Source organism: Molossus molossus, unplaced genomic scaffold (genome assembly GCF_014108415.1).
Source record: "Molossus molossus isolate mMolMol1 unplaced genomic scaffold, mMolMol1.p scaffold_m16_p_6, whole genome shotgun sequence".
Classification (NCBI taxonomy): Eukaryota; Metazoa; Chordata; class Mammalia; order Chiroptera; family Molossidae; genus Molossus; species Molossus molossus.
In genome coordinates, this window is record NW_023425399.1 from 14941742 (window position 1) to 14959598 (window position 17857).

A 17857-nucleotide genomic window follows, 5' to 3' on the forward strand; every position below is an offset into this window, starting at 1 on the left:
TCATAAGTACTGGACCTTAAGTGCTCACTCAGATGCTATCAAATTATAGTAACTTAATGCATGTACCAATTCATTATTCATGTTGGACTCCTTTTTCTGAGGTTATAAAAAATTATTTTAGGATAATGTCAGTAAGCATTCTTCTTGTCCCAATGTGGGGTTCTTCCTCTTTAGCCTTAACATTGGCCTAGCCCTCCCCATAATTGTTCTAATGCCTGTGCAGACTGTCTTTCATGGCATGGTTCCTCTGATAGAAAATTGGGAAAAGGAAGGTGACGACTAGAATTAGAACACCATCTTGAAGCCCCATTGGATACTCTCCCTCCATTCTTGCAACCCCCCCCCCAAATACAGCAAGTATTTGCAGTGTAGTAACTTGTTTACAACATGTCTGTGCCTTCCTCATTTTTCTTTTTTTTTTTTTTTTTGTACAGATAGAGTGGGAGGGAGAGAGAGGAAGGGAGAGAGAGAGAGAAACATCGACGTGAAGGGACACACTGAGTGGCTGCCACCCGCACAACCAACCAGGGCCGGGGACAAACTGCAACCGAAATACGTGCCCTTAGCGGGAACCGAACCCGGGTCTCTCTGGACCACAGGCCGACACTCTAACCGCTGAGCCAAACTGGCCAGGGCCTTCCTCATTTTTCTATCCCTGGTATTAGGCACAGGGTCAGTGCGGAGTAATTATTTGGCTGTTCCCAGGAAAGTGAGGATTTAACCTACGTTGTTCATTACCCTGCTCCAGAACCTCAGCATTTCCCATTTTCTTTAATAAAGTCCAAGCCATTTAATATAGCCTACAACGCCCCATGTGTCTATTTTCTGATTTATTCTCAAGTGAGTTTTCCTTGGTCGGGAACAGAGAGAGGAAACTGTGTTAGGATTTACAGAAATACCTTTAACAGCAATTCATACATACTCTTGTGGACAGGACAGGATTTTGAGAAAGTTGGAGGATGTCATGAAATGAAGGTGTAATTGTGGGGAGCAGTTCCTGTAACACTGTCCTTGGTGTTGACCTATTTAACATTTTTATTAATAACTTGGATAAATTATATTCTTATAAAATAAATAATAACGTAGTTTTGAATAGCACATCTCCAGATCTGTTCTTTCCAGAGGCTTCAGGAGGTAGCCAGGGCAGAGGGTAGCCTCGTGAAGGCTTGGGAGACTGAGTTCCCATTCTCCATAGGGGTGGAGGCCTTCGAACTGAAACCCTAATTCTTTCTGAAAACCAGACCCAGCGCTGGGAGAATAAAGGACAAAATCAAAGTTCAGGTTTACCTGGACAGGCCAGGATGAATGAAATTTAATGGAAGTAAAGTGTAATGTGATACATTTGTATTTAAAGATCTTTACAACTTGAAGGGGGAAAATGACATGATAGTAGTTCCGGGGATAAAAGATGTTGCCAGTTTAATTACTAGTGTGTGCTGTGAGCCAAGAGGAGGGTGTGGCTGCTTAAAAAGTAACATTAGTCCTACCCTGCACCAATAGAACAGTCCTGCAGCGCCTTGCTGTTTTCATTCCTAAGTGTAATGTTTATTTTTGTGCACAGCATTTAGTGATGGGCTCTGCAAAACCTGAGGGCAGCTGCAGAAGGACTGTGATGGTGGTAAAGGGATCCAGGCACCCCTGAGTGATTGAGAGCAAGTGCTGGGAGCCTGGGCTCTGGAGCCAAACTATTCCCCGACCACCACCCCCCACCCCACAACACAGACAGCCTTGGGCCACTTGCATAACCTCCTTTAGACTCAGTAGCCTCATCTGTGTTAAACTAGAATTCCTCATATTATCAACCTCACAGAATCCCTGGGAGGATTAAGTGACACCGTGTTTATAGAAGTGCTTAGCACCATCCCTGACCCACAGTCACTCTTCCACAAGTGTTAGCTCTGCATCGTTAAGGGGTCTGGAAACATGAAAGCACCTGAAGGGACAGTTGGACACCTGGGGTTATTTAACCCAGATAAGGGAGCGGGTGGTTGAAGAGCCAACACAGAGGTAGAGTCAACCTGGTCACCGCTGCTGTAGAGGAAGCACTTCACACCAGTGAGCCACAGTTACAGGTTGGAAACTAGGCTGTAATTTAATAGTAATAACGATAAAGATCATGCTGCTGCTGCTGCTGCTGCTGAGCAGACAGAGGTAAAACTGTCTTGGCAGTGGGTGGGGTCTCAGAGTGCAGTATATTCCTGAACATGGGACTGAGTCTGAGGGTGGGTTTGCCAGGAATGCTATAAAAAGTATTCCAGCGTTGATTAGAAGATGAAACTAGGTAGTGCGAAACGTGCTTTTCGGCTTGAGGGGCAATAAGAACATTCCGGCAGTCCAGGAGGGCTTCTGGGTAAGAAAGACCTGGGTAAACATTCCAGTTCGCACGGCTCTGTGTCCCTTGGTCCTGTTACTTAACCTTTCTGAGTCCGTTTTCTCATCTGGAAAGTAATTATAGCACCTACTCCATAAAGTAGTTTTGAGACTTAAGTGAAAGCATTTAGCATAACTCTAGATACACATTAAATATTTCTAAGTGCTGTTTATTGTTTTGTAAGTATCCTTTTTTTTTTGAAGCATAATGTACATAAAGATAAACAGATCCTAAGGGTACAGATCAGTGAATTTTTACAAAATAAACACCTGTGTAACCACCACCTAGATCAGGAAATAGAACATATCTCTACCCCAGAAGCTCCCCTCATGCCTCCTTCCAGTGTTAGCTATTACTGTTGTTGGAATTAAGAAGAAAAAGAAACCAAAATTGTGAGTTTCCAAGGGTGATCTTTGGAACAGGGAGTGGTAATAAAAGGGTGTCCTCTTTGTGCTGAATTTTACACAGTACTGCGGTGACCAGCAGGGAAGTCTTCCCCAGGCCATAGTACAGCCCGTGAGGCGTGATTGATTTCTTTCAATTTAGTCATGGAGAGCAGGATTTAGGGATGGTGAAGAGGGCCTGTGGGGTGATTTTATTCTCACGTGTTTCCTGATAGGGCCCAGAGTAGGGGGACACTTTTAACCTCCTCTCCCCTGTTTGCATTAGCCTGATGAAGACCTGTTCAACCCCGACTATGTAGAAGTTGACCGCATCTTGGAAGTGGCCCACACCAAGGATGCAGAAACGGGAGAGGTGCGTGTTTCACTACGTTGACTCTCCTAAAGTGTTTTCTTTTCTTACCTCATATTTTGCTTGTTTTGTTAACATGTGGTCTTTGTTTTAATGGCATTCATGTGTGGTATTGTAGGGTGGGTTTCCATGGGTCGGCCAGAGTATGATCGGCTCCTTTAAGCCAGTAGACAGAACGTAAGTTCCTCTCCTGTCCCACCAGGAAGTGACCCATTACCTGGTGAAGTGGTGCTCACTGCCTTACGAAGAGAGCACGTGGGAGCTGGAGGAAGACGTGGATCCTGCTAAAGTTAAAGAATTCGAGTCTCTTCAAGTTCTCCCTGAAATTAAGCATATGGTAATCTATCAGTTACATGTAGCATTCGGTGTTTCACATGGAAAGATAAAGTCATACGACTGCTGTTGTGTTTATGGAGAATTTAAGGCAGCGATTCTCAACCTGTGGGTCGCGACCCCTTGGGGAGTTGAACAACCCTGTCACGGGGGTCGCCTAAGACATAACACAATCAATATTACAGTTATGAAATAGCAACGGAAATAATTTTATGGTTGAGGGTCACCACAACATGAGGAACTGTATTAAAGGATTGCAGCATCAGGAAGGTGGAGAACCACTGAATTTTAAAGACTTTGCAATTTTTACTATAAAGGCTTTTTGCCTGATATCCTGACTCTAGAAACTAATCAAAATATTTGACCCACTATATGTTCCTGAGCTGGTACCACAGGCACAAAGAAATTAAAAGAAATTCTGTCTATCCCTGGATGGTTTGGCTGAGCAGTTAGAGCATCAGCCTGCGACCAGAGAGTCCCGGGTTTGGTTCCTGCTAGGGGCATGTACCTCAGTTGTAGTTTGTCCCCGGGTCGTGTGGGTGGCGACCATTCGATGTGTCCCTCTCACATCGATATTTCTCTCTCTTACCCCCTCTCTCCCTGCTCTATCTGAAGATAAATGCAAAGAAAATTGTCCTTAGGTGAGGATAAAAAAAAAAAAAAAGAAATTCTGTCTATAGAAACCAGAAAACCTGACTAATGTTGGCTTGCAGGGAAATTGAAATGTAAATGGAAGGGAGTACCCTGGCCAGTTTTGCTCAGTGGTTAGAACGTCGGACTGCAGACCAATGAGTCTCAGGTTCCATTCTGGTCAAGGGCACGTACCTTGGTTGCGGTTCATCCCCGGCCCTGGTCAGGTCATGGGGAGGCAACCAGTCGATGTGGCTCTATCACACTGATGTTTGTCTCTGTCTCTCTCTCCCTCCCTTCCATTCTATCTAATGATAAATAGAAAAGTATCCTCAGGTGAGGAATTAAAAAAACAAAATGTAAGTGGGATCTAAGAATCTAAGTAAAACAATGTAACACTTATAAGATTTTAGGTGGGTCATTTTCTCTTCTTAATTAATTACTTGCAGATATTAGAGAAGTATTCTTAGTTTAATCCAATGAAACCTAGAAAATGTAGGGCCTGCACATTAGTCAGAAAATAGTCACTGCAGTTTGAAACCAGCTGTAGGGTAGTGTTTTGATGCACCACCTTCCCCATTATTAGTCCATCTCCCTGTTCATGTTATGCTTCTAAAACATTATTCTCTATGTGTTGTGCTTTCTGCTTTTCCCCACTAGGAGCGACCTGCTTCGGAATCCTGGCAGAAACTCGAGAAGTCTCGCGAGTATAAGAACAATAACCAGCTCCGGGAGTACCAGCTGGAGGGAATGAACTGGCTTCTATTTAACTGGTATAACAGGTGAGGATCCAGCGCTCTTCCTGTCTTCACGGATGACTTTGTTGCCACATGGTTGAACCTGGAGGTGGAGTGCTGCCTCTGCCCACTGAGACCAGCAGCAGCAGAGGCCGAGGGAGTGCCACGCAGCCATCATTTAGGCTGGCAGGCTTTGCGCATCCATCATACCAGGGCTTTATTATGATGTCAGGTATACTCCAACCGAAAGGAATGGTCTTCACACATCACTCTGTACTCTCTTTTCTTTGCCGTTTTAGCCAAAAGGTTAGACTGTACCTATGTTGTGCTCAGAAGATCCCTTAAATGTGTTTTCTGTCTCTAAGTCTTTGGCAAAAATTGGCTTTAAAGGGGACTAGATCTGGACTCTAGCCCCAAATCCCTTTCTTGTTTGTGAGTCTCAGATGTTCAGGACGTGTACTGTAACACTCAATTTGGACTCTTTATGCTTTAGTTTCTATCAGAATTTGATGAGGCAGATGAAATTTGAGAAAGATGGGTTGAGATTTTCTTTAACATTCTAGAATGTCCCCTGGTATTGATTTTAAAGACAGCATGTTGTAATGGAAAACACACCAAGAGAGGACTCTGGAGAGGTGTGCTCTGGCATAGTCTCTGCCATTATTCACAGCACAGCTTGGAACGTGGCCTTCAGGTCTGAGGTTGCCACCTGTACAGTGACGGGTGAGACCGGATGGGGGCCATACCTGCTCAAGTGTCATGGCTCTGTGCAGTCTGTGACCCTGCACCATTTTTATTCTGATTAGGAATTTATTATGTGGATTAAGTTTGTCCTTTGATAACACAAGTGATAGACAATGAGAATCATGTAACTTTTTTGTGTTGGCTTCCATGAAGTTTGTTAGGTACAGAAACTGGCTTCAATTTGAGGCATATATTTGTTCTCCATTATTTTTTTAATTTTTGGTATTTTTATTTTTTTATTTTTTTATCCTCACCCGAGGACATTTTTGCATTTATCTTCAGATAGAGTGGAAGGGAGAGAGAGAGAGAGAAAGAGAAAGAGACATCGACTGGTTGCCACCCACACGACCCCAACTGGGGCCAGGGACAAACTGCAACTGAGGTACGTGCCCTTAGCGGGAACCGAACCCAGGTCTCTCTGGATCGTAGGCTGACGCTCTAACGCTGAGCCAAACCGACCAGGGCAGTATTTTTAGTTTATATTTAAGTGATCCATTTCATGTATTTTCTTCCAAGTTGCAATAATTCCATTTTGGAAGTAGACAGTGTATGACTAATAATAGTTAATACTTGCCTCAGTTGCATCTCTGGAAAATGCCAATAAGGCCTTCACTGATGATGACCTTACAGGTCAAGGAATGCTTCTGAAGTACCTTGTATGTATGTGTGTATGTATTTGTTTATTTATATTCCTCACCCAAGGATATTTTTCTGTTTATCGTCAGACAGAGTGGGAGGGAGGGAGGGGGGTGGGGGGGGAGAGAGAGAGAGAGTGAGGAACACCACATCAAGTGTTTCTCACACATCCTGCACGACCCAACCAGGGCCAGTGACAAACTGCATCTGAGATACGGGCCCTTGACCAGAATGGAACCTGCAACTCATTGGTCCATGGGCTGACGTTCTAACAACTGGTGAGCCAAACTGGCCAGGGCTGAAGTATCTTTTTAGTTATAACCAACCTGAACTTCTTTCCTACATTGATGATGAATTACCTGTATTTCTTATTCTCTGCAGAAAAAACTGTATTTTGGCTGATGAGATGGGCCTAGGGAAGACCATCCAGTCCATCACATTCCTCTCAGAAATATTCCTGAGGGGCGTCCATGGCCCTTTCCTCATCATCGCCCCTCTGTCCACCATCACGAACTGGGAGCGGGAGTTCCGGACGTGGACGGAGATGAATGCCATTGTGTACCACGGCAGCCAGATCAGCCGGCAGATGATCCAGCAGTATGAGATGGTGTACAGAGATGCACAGGTGAGCCGTACGCAGCCCGCAGCCCGGTGACACCTGATGTCATGGTAGAGAACATTCCCGTTGCCTGTCTTCTGGAGCGGCAGTGCCTTCCTTGCACCTGGGGTCGCTGTTGGCTGACTTTGTAGACTCAGACATGTTTTTTGAGGCTAACTTCTTGCTCCTCCCTGATAGTTTAATTTATGATAAAACACAGGATTATAGAGCATGCTTTCCACTGTCTGAGACAATACCAGAGCCTCTTTTTAGGGCTCTGAAAGCTTGGGTTCTTAGTTGGCTTATGAAGTTACTTTTACATGCAAAAGTTTTATCTGAAGTGTCATGTGCTCAGTGAAGAAAGTGAGCATAAGACTTAATGTATAGAGAATGTGTTCCTAGCCAGGGAGTTTGGCGAGGGGGTTGTAGATCCGACAGGGAAGGATAAAGAGAAAACAGGATTCAAATCATTAAAAGCCCAGTCGATTTTTTTTTTTTTTTTTTTTTTTTAAGATTTTGTTAAGTTTAAGCAATTTGCCGAGTATGCTTGTATTCTTGTCCCGGGCACTGGATTTTATGATTGATTAAGGTAAAAATTACATTAATCTAATCAGAGGAAAACCTGCCAGGAGCTTCATAGACAGCAGGAGACACCTGGAAGAAATTTACGGTGTGCTCTAACGTGATGCGGCTCTGGTCTTTAACTGTGATGGCAGCAGCACTCCGACAGAGGTGTGCCTGCCTGCTAGCTCTCGGCCCAGGGGAATCAAGATCTTTACTTTGAATCTGTGCTAGGACTTGTTACAAGTTGAAATTAATTGTATTGGAAAAGTAGCAAAGAAAGTTTTTCTGGGATTTCAAGCTATGCATGGTTTAGGCAGGCTCGGAACTGGGAAGGTGTGAATCAACACCCATCTGCTTTCCTTATCCTGGCAATTAATAAATAAAAGGCTTCCTTGCTGTGCCTTCTGTACTGCTCATCTGTCCCGCCTTTGTGACGGCACATGCTCTCTCACTTCTGTGTCATCCATGTAATGAGGTCTGTCCCTTGTCTAACTAGCTGGTTCATTATTATTTCTCTCCTCAAATGAGGAAGAGCAATGCTTATTGGCTTCTAACCCAGGTCCTGGCATTTTTTATGCTGTGTCCTCTAGTCTAGCCCATTAGCTGAATTCTGTAGCCATGGCATAAAGCTTTGCCTGCTGTTGTATCATCCTCAGGGAAACCCCCTTTCAGGAGTCTTCAAGTTCCATGTTGTCATCACAACATTTGAGATGATCCTGGCAGACTGTCCAGAGCTGAAGAAGATTCACTGGAGCTGTGTGATCATCGATGAAGCCCACAGGTTGAAGAATAGGAACTGCAAACTTCTGGAGGGTTTAAAGCTCATGGCCCTGGTGAGAGTTGCAAGCTCTTTACATAAATACAGGCGGCTTCTCTTCACTATGGAGGAAGCATTCTTTAGCCATTCTGCATGTAGCTTACTTGTGCATAGTCTGTTACTCTAGATTTTCTTTTTGCCCTTTATAGCTATGATAGTGTAGGAATCAAATATTTTTTAGTTACAAACTAGGTTAACAGTTTGACCTTTGCCACAGATTGATTCCCCCAAGGGACCCAAGGGAGTCTTAAATCCCATGAATATTGTGACCTGGAAATGTAAGGTGTTCTGGTTTGTTTCTGGGTCCCTGAATGATCCGATATCAAAGATGATGGCTTTTTAACATTATTGTCTTGCCCTGGCCGGTTTGGCTCAGTGGTTAGAGCATCGGCCTGTGGTCCAGAGAGACCCGGGTTTGGTTCCCACTAAGGGCACGTACCTCGGTTGCAGTTTGTCCCCGGCCCGCCCTGGTTGGGTCGTGAGGGTGGCAACCACTCGATGTGTCCCTTTCACGTCGATGTTTTTCTCTCTCTCTCTCCCACTCTATCTGAACAAAATATCAAAAAACAAAAACAAAAAACATTATTGTCTTGGCACAGTGCCCAGTATGTGGTGGGAAGGCACTCAGTAATATTGATTGATTGGATGATTGGTTGCTTTAATTAACATGAAAATGCTGCTGGAATTAGTAATATGAAAGGAAAGTTGATCTGTGTATTGACTATACTCCTATGAAATGTTGGCACCCTATCTTTTCATTAAAGCAAAATAGAATTACCCCAAATTGAGCAAAGAATGAGTGCCCTGGCTTCATTTCCCCGCCAAAGCATATTGTTCGGGGAGCTCAGACACTGTTCACCATGTAGTATTCACTTGTGCAGGAACACAAAGTGCTGCTCACTGGGACGCCCTTGCAGAACTCTGTGGAGGAGCTCTTCAGTTTGCTCAATTTTCTGGAGCCATCACAATTTCCTTCGGAGACTGCTTTCTTGGAGGAGTTCGGAGATCTGAAAACAGAGGAACAGGTAAATCGGGGCCTGAAGGACTCAGCGGGCCATGTGATGATTACCTTCACCATCAAGGGAAGAAGAAGCCACTGTGGGGACAGGAGTTAACAGGTTCTGACATCCTTTATTTAATGTATTTTTTTTTATCCTCACCCGAGGACATTTTTTCCATTTTTTGTTCAGATAAAGCGGGAGGGAGAGAGAGGAAGAGAGAGAGAGAGAGAAACATCGATGTGAAGGGACACATCGAGTGGCTGCCACCCACACGACCAACTAGGGCCGGGGACAAACTGCAACCGAGGTACATGCCCTTAGCGGAACCGAACCCGGGTCTCTCTGTACCGCAGGCCGACGCTCCAACCGCTGAGCCAAACCGGCCAGGGCTGTATTTTTTTTTTTATGTTGAGGCGGGTAAGCTGCTTATTAGCAGTTTTTTGGTTTTTTTATCCTCACCCAAGGACATTTTTTGCATTTTATCTTGAGATATAGAGTGGGAGGGAGAGAAGGAGGAAGAGAGTGAGAGAAACATCAATGCGAGAGAGACACATCGAGTGGTTGCCACCCACATGACCCCAACCAGGGCCGGGGACAAACTGCATCCGAGGTACATGCCCCCAGCGAAAACCGAACCTGGGCATCTCTGGTCCGCAGGCCAACACTCGTAACGCCGAGCCAAACCGGCCAGGGCTCTTAGCAGTTCTTATCACTTCAAAGAATAAACGAATCAGCATCTAAAATATCTTATGTTAGCATACCAGGCCTCTAGCCTTCACTGATTCCACCTGTCAGTTCAGTGATTTTGCTCATAGCTCTGGTTTCAGGATCACGGTGCTTTCTTCTGCTTCCCTCTTCCTTCTTCCTTCCTCCTTCCCCCTACACAATCTGCAACATATTCCCAGCCTTATTTTTTTAGTACAACAAAACACTCAAGAAGAAAATCACATACTAGAGTAGTTGCTAAGTCCAGCTTTGTCCATACCAACTACATTTCCTCCGTTTTCAAAGATCTAGTCCTGAGTCTGGCTTATTGGACTCAAAGCTGATTCAGAACAACTGGCATTAATAAATAGCTGTCTACTGGGGTAGAAATCTCTACTAGAAATTATAGAAATAAGCCAGACAAGTTTAAATGCCACAAGAGGGACAGATAATAGAATCGGGGACTTTATAGGAGAGAAGGTCACATCTGTTCAGGAATCAGGAAAGACTTCATGGAGAGATTACAGTTTGAAAGTGGACTTGGAAGAGTACGTGACTTTTCAGTAGGTGGAGAGAAGATGTGGTGACTACATAGGAGAAAAGTGGGAATTCATTTTTTACTTGGTGGAATTTAGGAGTAGGGAATCATCTGAGTGAGCTGGAAACAGGATGGATGAGTATGGAGTATGAGGGCAGAGGGGTTTAGGGTTCTAACGTGGGAAGATCTGGAAAGACAGGTTGAAGAATTCGGTGGGTATTAGAGAAGCAATGCAAGCCTTTGACTGCAGGAGTGACAGCATTAGTTCTGCTAAATGAATCTAGTGATGGTGTGAGAGTGGGTTGGGGCAGAGACTTTGGGGACTGAGAAAGCTAGGGAATTTCACTAACAGATGTCAAGGGTACACGCCGTGATTCAGTCTGTTTGTTTCTACATCTGTGGCAAGTCAGACTTTGAGAGCAATGAATAATCAAACTGAATTCCACTTCTGTACATGTGCAGTATCTGATGATCTTCAAAAGTCAGCTCCAGCCCTCTCCATTTTGGGACCATTAGAAATGCATCCTGTTGTCCCTTACCACTTCTTTTGTGGTATGCATTTTTTCTCTTTGGGGAAAGGCCCATATCTTCTCCAGAGTTGTGTTTGTTGTATTGACCAGCACAGTCACCTAGTCTCCTCTAAATGATTTAAGGTACGGATCAAGTGAGGGGCAGAAGCTGAACCCAGCATGTGGTAGATTGGCACTTGTGCCTGTCCTTAACGATTACCTAGCTGTGTCTTTTCTCTCTGAGTTCTTATGTAGTAATTTCTTATCCATTTGGCGGATCAGATTCCTAAGTACTATGGTAGGTAAAATGAAAGTCTCATAAATGGGTTAGATTTAAGATTGGGGTTAGTTAGGAGAAAAACAAAAAAGGGACATCAAATGTCTGTATTTTAAATCACAGTAAGTATAAGTTCTAGAAAGCATCTGCTTCCAAAGTGAAGCATTTCACCCTTGTGTAAGACCTGTTCCACTAAGTAACTCTTCTAAATCCTCTCTTTCTCGAGGAAGCGTTGGCACGGCGCTCAACTTACTCATGCAGAATCTACCCCTTTTAGAAACTTTTGTACAGCCCTTATGTCTTCAGACTTGATCTTTTGCATTTCCATTTTCCCTTATTTTATTTTTCCACCAAGATTACTCTTATTGGAATCATGTTTTAGCTCAGAGTTAACTCAGGTGCCCTGACTTTAATCCCTTCTCTGTCTGTTGCCTTCTTGGGAGAGGGAGCAGTCTCCTGGCCAGTGCGGCCAGGCGAGTGGAGATGTGCCGTCCAGGCCTGGGCTGTCAGAACAGGGAAGACTGTCGGGCTCACGCTCCGACGGGACAGCCTGCAGGGGGAATGGTAGCTGTCACCTCACAGCACTAGCTTTCTGTGCACTGCTGCCCTCAGACACGTTTGCTGCTGCTGTTTACAAGATGTATAAAGACTCTGCTTCCAGATTGCCTCTACATTTTTTTTTATCCTCACCCGAGGACATTTTTCCATTTTTTATTCAGATAGAGTTGGGGGGGAGAGAGAGAGAGAGAAACATCGACATGAAAGGGACACATCAAGTGGCTGCCACCCACATGACCAACCAGGGCCGGGGACAAACCACGACCGAGGTACGTGCCCTTAGCGGAAACCGAACCCGTGTCTCTCTGGACCACAGGCCGATGCTCTAACCGCTGAGCCAAACCAGCCAGGGCGCCTCTACATTTTTTTACTTGAGACTGACTTGACATACTAATTTCAGATGTGTATCATCATGATTCAATGTATGTATGTATAAATTAAGAATGGCTCTGGCCAGTTTGGCTCAGCAGTTAGAGCCTCAGACCAAAGTGTCGTGGGTTCAATTCCAGGTCAAGGGCACCTACCCGGGTTGTAGGTCCGATCCCCAGCCTGGTCAGGGTTGTGCAGGAGGCAACCAATTGATGTGTATCTCTCACATCGATATTTCTTTCTCTCTTCCTCCCTTCCACTCTATCTAAAAAAAATCAATGGAAAAATATCCTCAGGTGAGGATGAACAACAACAAAAAGAAATGATCACCACAATAAGTCAGTTAACAACCATCACCGCACATAGTGAAAAATACTTTTCCTAGTGATGAGACCATTTAAGATCTAGTCTCAGCAGCTTTCAAATATGCAATACAGTATTATTAACTGTGGTCACCATACTGTACATTCTCAGGATTCATTTATTTTGTAACTGGAAGTTTGTACTTTTGACCATCTTAATCCATTTCATCCCTCCAAGTTTGCCTCTACTTACTTTGTTCTTGCAGCAGCTAAGACTTCCTTTTATGTGTCACTTGTACCTCTTAGTACAGTGTAAGTATTCCTCAGTTCATTGTTGCACACATGTGCATCTTAGAGGAAGAGAAGTTTTCCTCCGTGCTAGAGAATTAGGTACTCTTTCCTACCCTCTTTACATCTTGAAAGGGTACCACATAGTAAATACTAGTGAATGAAAACTAGACCCCTTTGTTTCTTTCAGCCTCATGTTCAGGGATCAGTCATGATCTTTCATTTAGTCTACTTCCACAGTACTGTGCTCAAGAGATTGTAGTGAAGGTTGGCATACCCCCAGTAATTATTAAATCAGGATTTACCTGGACAGGTGAAGAAACTGCAGTCTATCCTAAAACCGATGATGCTTCGACGGCTGAAAGATGATGTGGAAAAGAACCTCGCTCCCAAACAAGAGACAATCATTGAAGTAGAGCTGACCAATATCCAGAAAAAGTACTACCGTGCCATCCTAGAGAAGAACTTTTCCTTCCTGACCAAGGGGGCAAATCAGCACAACATGCCCAATCTCATCAACACCATGATGGAGCTGAGAAAGTGCTGCAACCATCCCTACCTAATCAACGGTGAGTGGGGGAAGCCTCCGCCACAGGCTAATGATAACCAGCAGCCTTAGGTGTTGAATTCCGTTAGATGCTAGGATGGTGTATTCTCACCTTTTTACAGAGTACTAAACTGAGGTTCAAAGGGGTTGGTGGATCTACCTAAGCAGTCTAACTAGTGGGTGCACAGAGCCACGTTTTGAACCTGTCTGCTGTCCGTTACCTACTTTAGGTTTAGTCTACATTTTCCACGTTGAAACAAGGGCATGTGTTACTCCATTGAGTAAATGGTTATGATGCAGTGAGGTTAAAACTCTGTAGATAAATGAACAGTTGCCTGTACTAATAAGAGAACATGTTGGAACCATTTTTTTTTAACAGTAAAGCTTTTTGATAAAATTTCAAATCCATATGTGGCTTGGATTTGCTTATAGCTAAGTTTTGTGACCTTAAAAAATATGGGGTTTTTTGGTCAACTTTCTTTGAAGGTTCCTTGACCTGCATAAGTCAGCTTGGTATCTCAAGTCCTGTCTTGCCTATGAGACTTCCGGAGAGCAAAGCACCTGAATTCCTGTACCTGCTGCCACCGCAGAAGCCTCTGCTGCGGGCACAGAGCAGGGCGGCCTCACTGGACTGGCTGGGACTGAGGGGCTCACTTTATTTCCCTTGGGATCTGTAACGCAGAGAGCAGCTTTTACCCTTGTAGTTGTTCAAGCAGTAGTTTTGTGCCATCTTTTTTCAGGGGCAGAGGAGAAAATTCTGGAAGATTTCCGGAAAACCCACAGCTCTGATGCCCCTGACTTTCAGCTGCAGGCCATGATTCAGGCGGCAGGGAAGCTGGTGCTGATTGACAAACTGCTCCCTAAGCTGATTGCAGGCGGCCACAAAGTACTCATCTTCTCCCAGATGGTGCGCTGTCTCGATATCCTGGAAGATTATCTCATCCAGAGAAGGTGAGACTTATGTCAAAGCTTTTGTCTCAGGCTGCGGGCGCTTTTCCTGATACCTTTCAAAAGCTGATTCTTTCAAAACTTGTGCTTTTACAACAACAAAGCATTCAAAAAAGGAGAAAGGAAACTCTTATAAGATTTAACTTCAAATTTTAGTGAATCTTTGACCAAGTATACTCAAGTTTAAATCTAGAGTGAATTTCGTAGCCCATAATATAATGTAGAGCCCTTGCTTTGCTTAAAAATGCAAATATAAACATGTTTGTTTGTATTCTCCTTCGTTGGAAGAAACAATTCAAACAGCACTTTAGTGAAGGTTAAGAAAATAATGCATTTACTTTTTTTGTTTTGCTTAATAATGATGAGAAAAAATACATCCTGGAAAGCATTACTGTGTCAGGTTACCAAAAGAGCATGATCTGAGAACTCACAGGAAAGTAATTTGGGGATAATTTATGTCCTTTTCCAGCAAACCCTGTAAGGTCTTATGATAGATACACTAGCTGTGGCATCCCAATTTATTTTCTTGTTCATGCTCCTATGATTTCTTGAACCTAAGTCCATTACTTATGAAGGTGAAAAGTCTGTGGTGTTATTTGCATTCTGTGTGAGTACTGCATTTGTTACGTTATGCATTGTACCTTTTTTTCCAGCCGTTGGGATACATCAGTGATCTAAACATGACAAATGGGTTTTTAAAAACTCTTAACGCTAAAAGACTCTTCAAGATCACAGAAACTATTAGTTAGGCATTGTTAAGTTTAAAGGAAATTTTTGTTTTTTCTTAAAATAAGATCATAGCAAATCTCAGTTGTCTTAAATATTCTTGTCCTTGAAGATTCTGTTTGCTCTTATAACATGTAATATCTGGAAAGAGTATTAAATGACAAATTTAGCTAGGGGATATGCTGACATTTACTGTTACATAAATAATTCCTTGAAATTGGATTAGACAGTAAAAGAATTTCTCTGAGCCTTAGGTTTTTTAGGTAAAGAATTCTTAAGACTTATATTATTTTTTTTCCCTTTAGGGAAGATGTAATGAATAAATCAAAACTAGTAAAGTAGTTTCATATTTTATAATTTCTCTTAGATGAGAAACCCATTGCCAAAACACTTGCTTCTCATAAATATGGTACCTTACTCTTCAAAATATATACAAAACAATTCCTAGTTTGCAGGGTTTTTAAAATTTTTTTATTCCTCACCGAGGATATTTTTCTATTTATCATTAGATAGAGTGTGGGGTGGGGGAGACAGAGAGAAACTTCGATGTGATAGAGCCACATTGACTGGTTGCCTCCCACACGACCCGACCAGGGCCGGGGATGAGCTGCAACCGAGGTACTTGCCCTTCCCTGGAATTGAACCCGCAACTCATTGGTCCTGTGGTTAGGGCTGACTCTCTAACCACTGAGCAAACTGGCCTGGGCTACAAGTTTTTTTTTAAGAACCCCCCAAAATGAGTAATAGTATAATTAACACACTTTTGCTAAGAAAGTGTCTTTATTTTGCTCCCTTTATGCTATTTTTATTTATCATTTATTGTTTATTTTATTTTCATATTACTTAAGTATTTTACTTTCTTTTGAAAATGTGGGCACATATAATACCACCACCTGCCCAAAGTCTCCATTCAGACTTGGGTGTTTATCTTCTTAATCTTTTTTTCTTTGTGCATATACATACTTAGTTTTGATGTTTATTTGTTTAAATATTCTACATTCTACTTTTCTTCTTTTTTTTTTTTATCCTCACTCGAGGACATTTTTCCATTTTTTGTTCAGATAGAGTAGGTGGGAGAGGGAGAGAGAGAGAGAGAGAGAGAGAGAGAGAAACATCGACGTGAAAGGGACACATCGAGTGGCTGCCACCCGCACGACCAACCAGGGTCAGGGACAAACTGCAACCAAGTTACATGCCCTTAGCAGTAACCAAACCCGAGGCTCTAACCGCTGAGCCAAACTGGCCAGGGCAAATTTTTTTTTCTTCATTAATTTTTTTAGAGAGGAAGGGAGAGAGAGAGAGAGAAACATCGATGAGAGAGAACATCAATTAGCTGCCTCCTGCATGCCCCCTACTGGGGATTTGGCCCACAACCTGGGCATGTACCCTGACTGGGAATCGAACCAGTGACCTCTTGGTGCATGGGTGGATGCTCAACCACTGAGCCATACTGGCTGGGTTCTACATTCTACTTTGTAACTCACATTTTTAGTTACTATATTATGAAGTTTTTTCTTTAGTTATCTTCCTACCACACAGTTTTGGTGATCTGTATGATATTCTGTCCTGTAGGTTGTTTCCAATTTTTCCGTATTTAAGGAACTCTGAATATCCCTTTACATTCATTGTGAATGTTTCCAGGTATTTCCTTAGGATAAATTCTGAGGTACATTTTTTAAAGCAAGCATTTGGTACATATTTTCAAAGCGCCTGTAGAAATATATTTAAATTATGGTCCCTAGTTTGCATTACTGATAATTAATGAGAGAATATTATTCATATATATTATCTGTTTATATTTCTATTTTATGAATTGTTTATTTATGTTCTTACTCTGTTTTCTGTTGCTTTTGTTTATAAGAATTGTTTGTTTACTTAAGAATATGGTATATATACTTTCTCAGTATTGTTTTTGACGTTTTGCTTATGGATATGGGTTTTATATGTTTATTTTATTTTTAGAAGTTTTAAATTTTATAATAGTCAACTCTCTTGATCTTATAACAGCTTTAAATAAATTTAAATGCTTAAATTAATATGCTTGAAAAGGCTTCACTCATCGGTTAACCATGAAGTTGTATAAATAGTCTGAAGTATTTTCTTTTATGGTTTCTTCAACCTGATAGCATCTAACAGAGTTCTTCTGGGCTTAATATCATCATTACTTTTCTCTTTTTAATTCGGTTTTTATTTTCATTAAAGTTAGGCATGCATATAACCTAAAAGAGCCAAATTTTTCTATTAGACTCATGAAAAATTGCATTTCCTAATTTACTCACCCCTGGCTCCCACGTTTTCCTACCCCTGGAAACAATTACTTTAATTACTTATGCTATTTCCATTGGTATTTATAGCTATATCTTAAAAATGTTAGTTGTTATAAGTTATTATTATTATTTTTCCAGTTTTAGGCGTTATCTGTTCTCACTGTGGAAGATGAGTCTATTTCTTTCACTGCCCCTCGTAAACACCACATGTGCAACTTCCTGGCCTCCCATCTTACCAATGTGCCGTGTGATACTTCGGATTAGACTAATGGTCACTGTTTATTAGGACTTACGTAAATGCTGAATTAGAACTTAGTCATGTACTATCCTGTCACTTCTTTATTGCACAATTTTTATTTTCCCTGAAGCTAAAAATGAGCTTTTTATACAATTCCTTGTTTCTTTCTTTAGTTACTGTAATTCCGATCCAAAGTTTGCCCTGGTTGTCTAAATCTCCTTGTTGCGCTCGAGCACAAGCAGCCTCATCTTCTCCGAGCCGTCTCCCCTGGGGCCTTCTGACGTGCTCCTCTGTCCAGTTGCTCTTCCCGCCTAGTCCATTGTCACTGTGAGCTCCCTTCCTTCATCACACTGACAAGCTTCTTTCCTTCCCACTTGAATCAAATCTCCTTTTTGGTGGAT

At 42.6% G+C, this 17857-nt stretch overlaps 1 protein-coding gene across 2 annotated transcripts in view; it reads left to right on the forward strand.

Annotated features, from left to right (window-relative positions):
- Window positions 1-17857, forward strand: part of CHD6 (chromodomain helicase DNA binding protein 6) — a 146208-nt gene that overhangs the window by 48314 nt on the left and 80037 nt on the right. For both annotated transcript variants that reach the window (XM_036246023.1, XM_036246022.1), the window contains exons 8-15: window positions 3041-3127; window positions 3327-3461; window positions 4748-4869; window positions 6586-6829; window positions 8023-8199; window positions 9065-9208; window positions 13044-13299; window positions 14018-14228. In XM_036246023.1, the coding sequence (XP_036101916.1) occupies window positions 3041-3127; window positions 3327-3461; window positions 4748-4869; window positions 6586-6829; window positions 8023-8199; window positions 9065-9208; window positions 13044-13299; window positions 14018-14228 (1376 nt within the window). The remainder of the gene's footprint in view (window positions 1-3040; window positions 3128-3326; window positions 3462-4747; window positions 4870-6585; window positions 6830-8022; window positions 8200-9064; window positions 9209-13043; window positions 13300-14017; window positions 14229-17857) is intronic.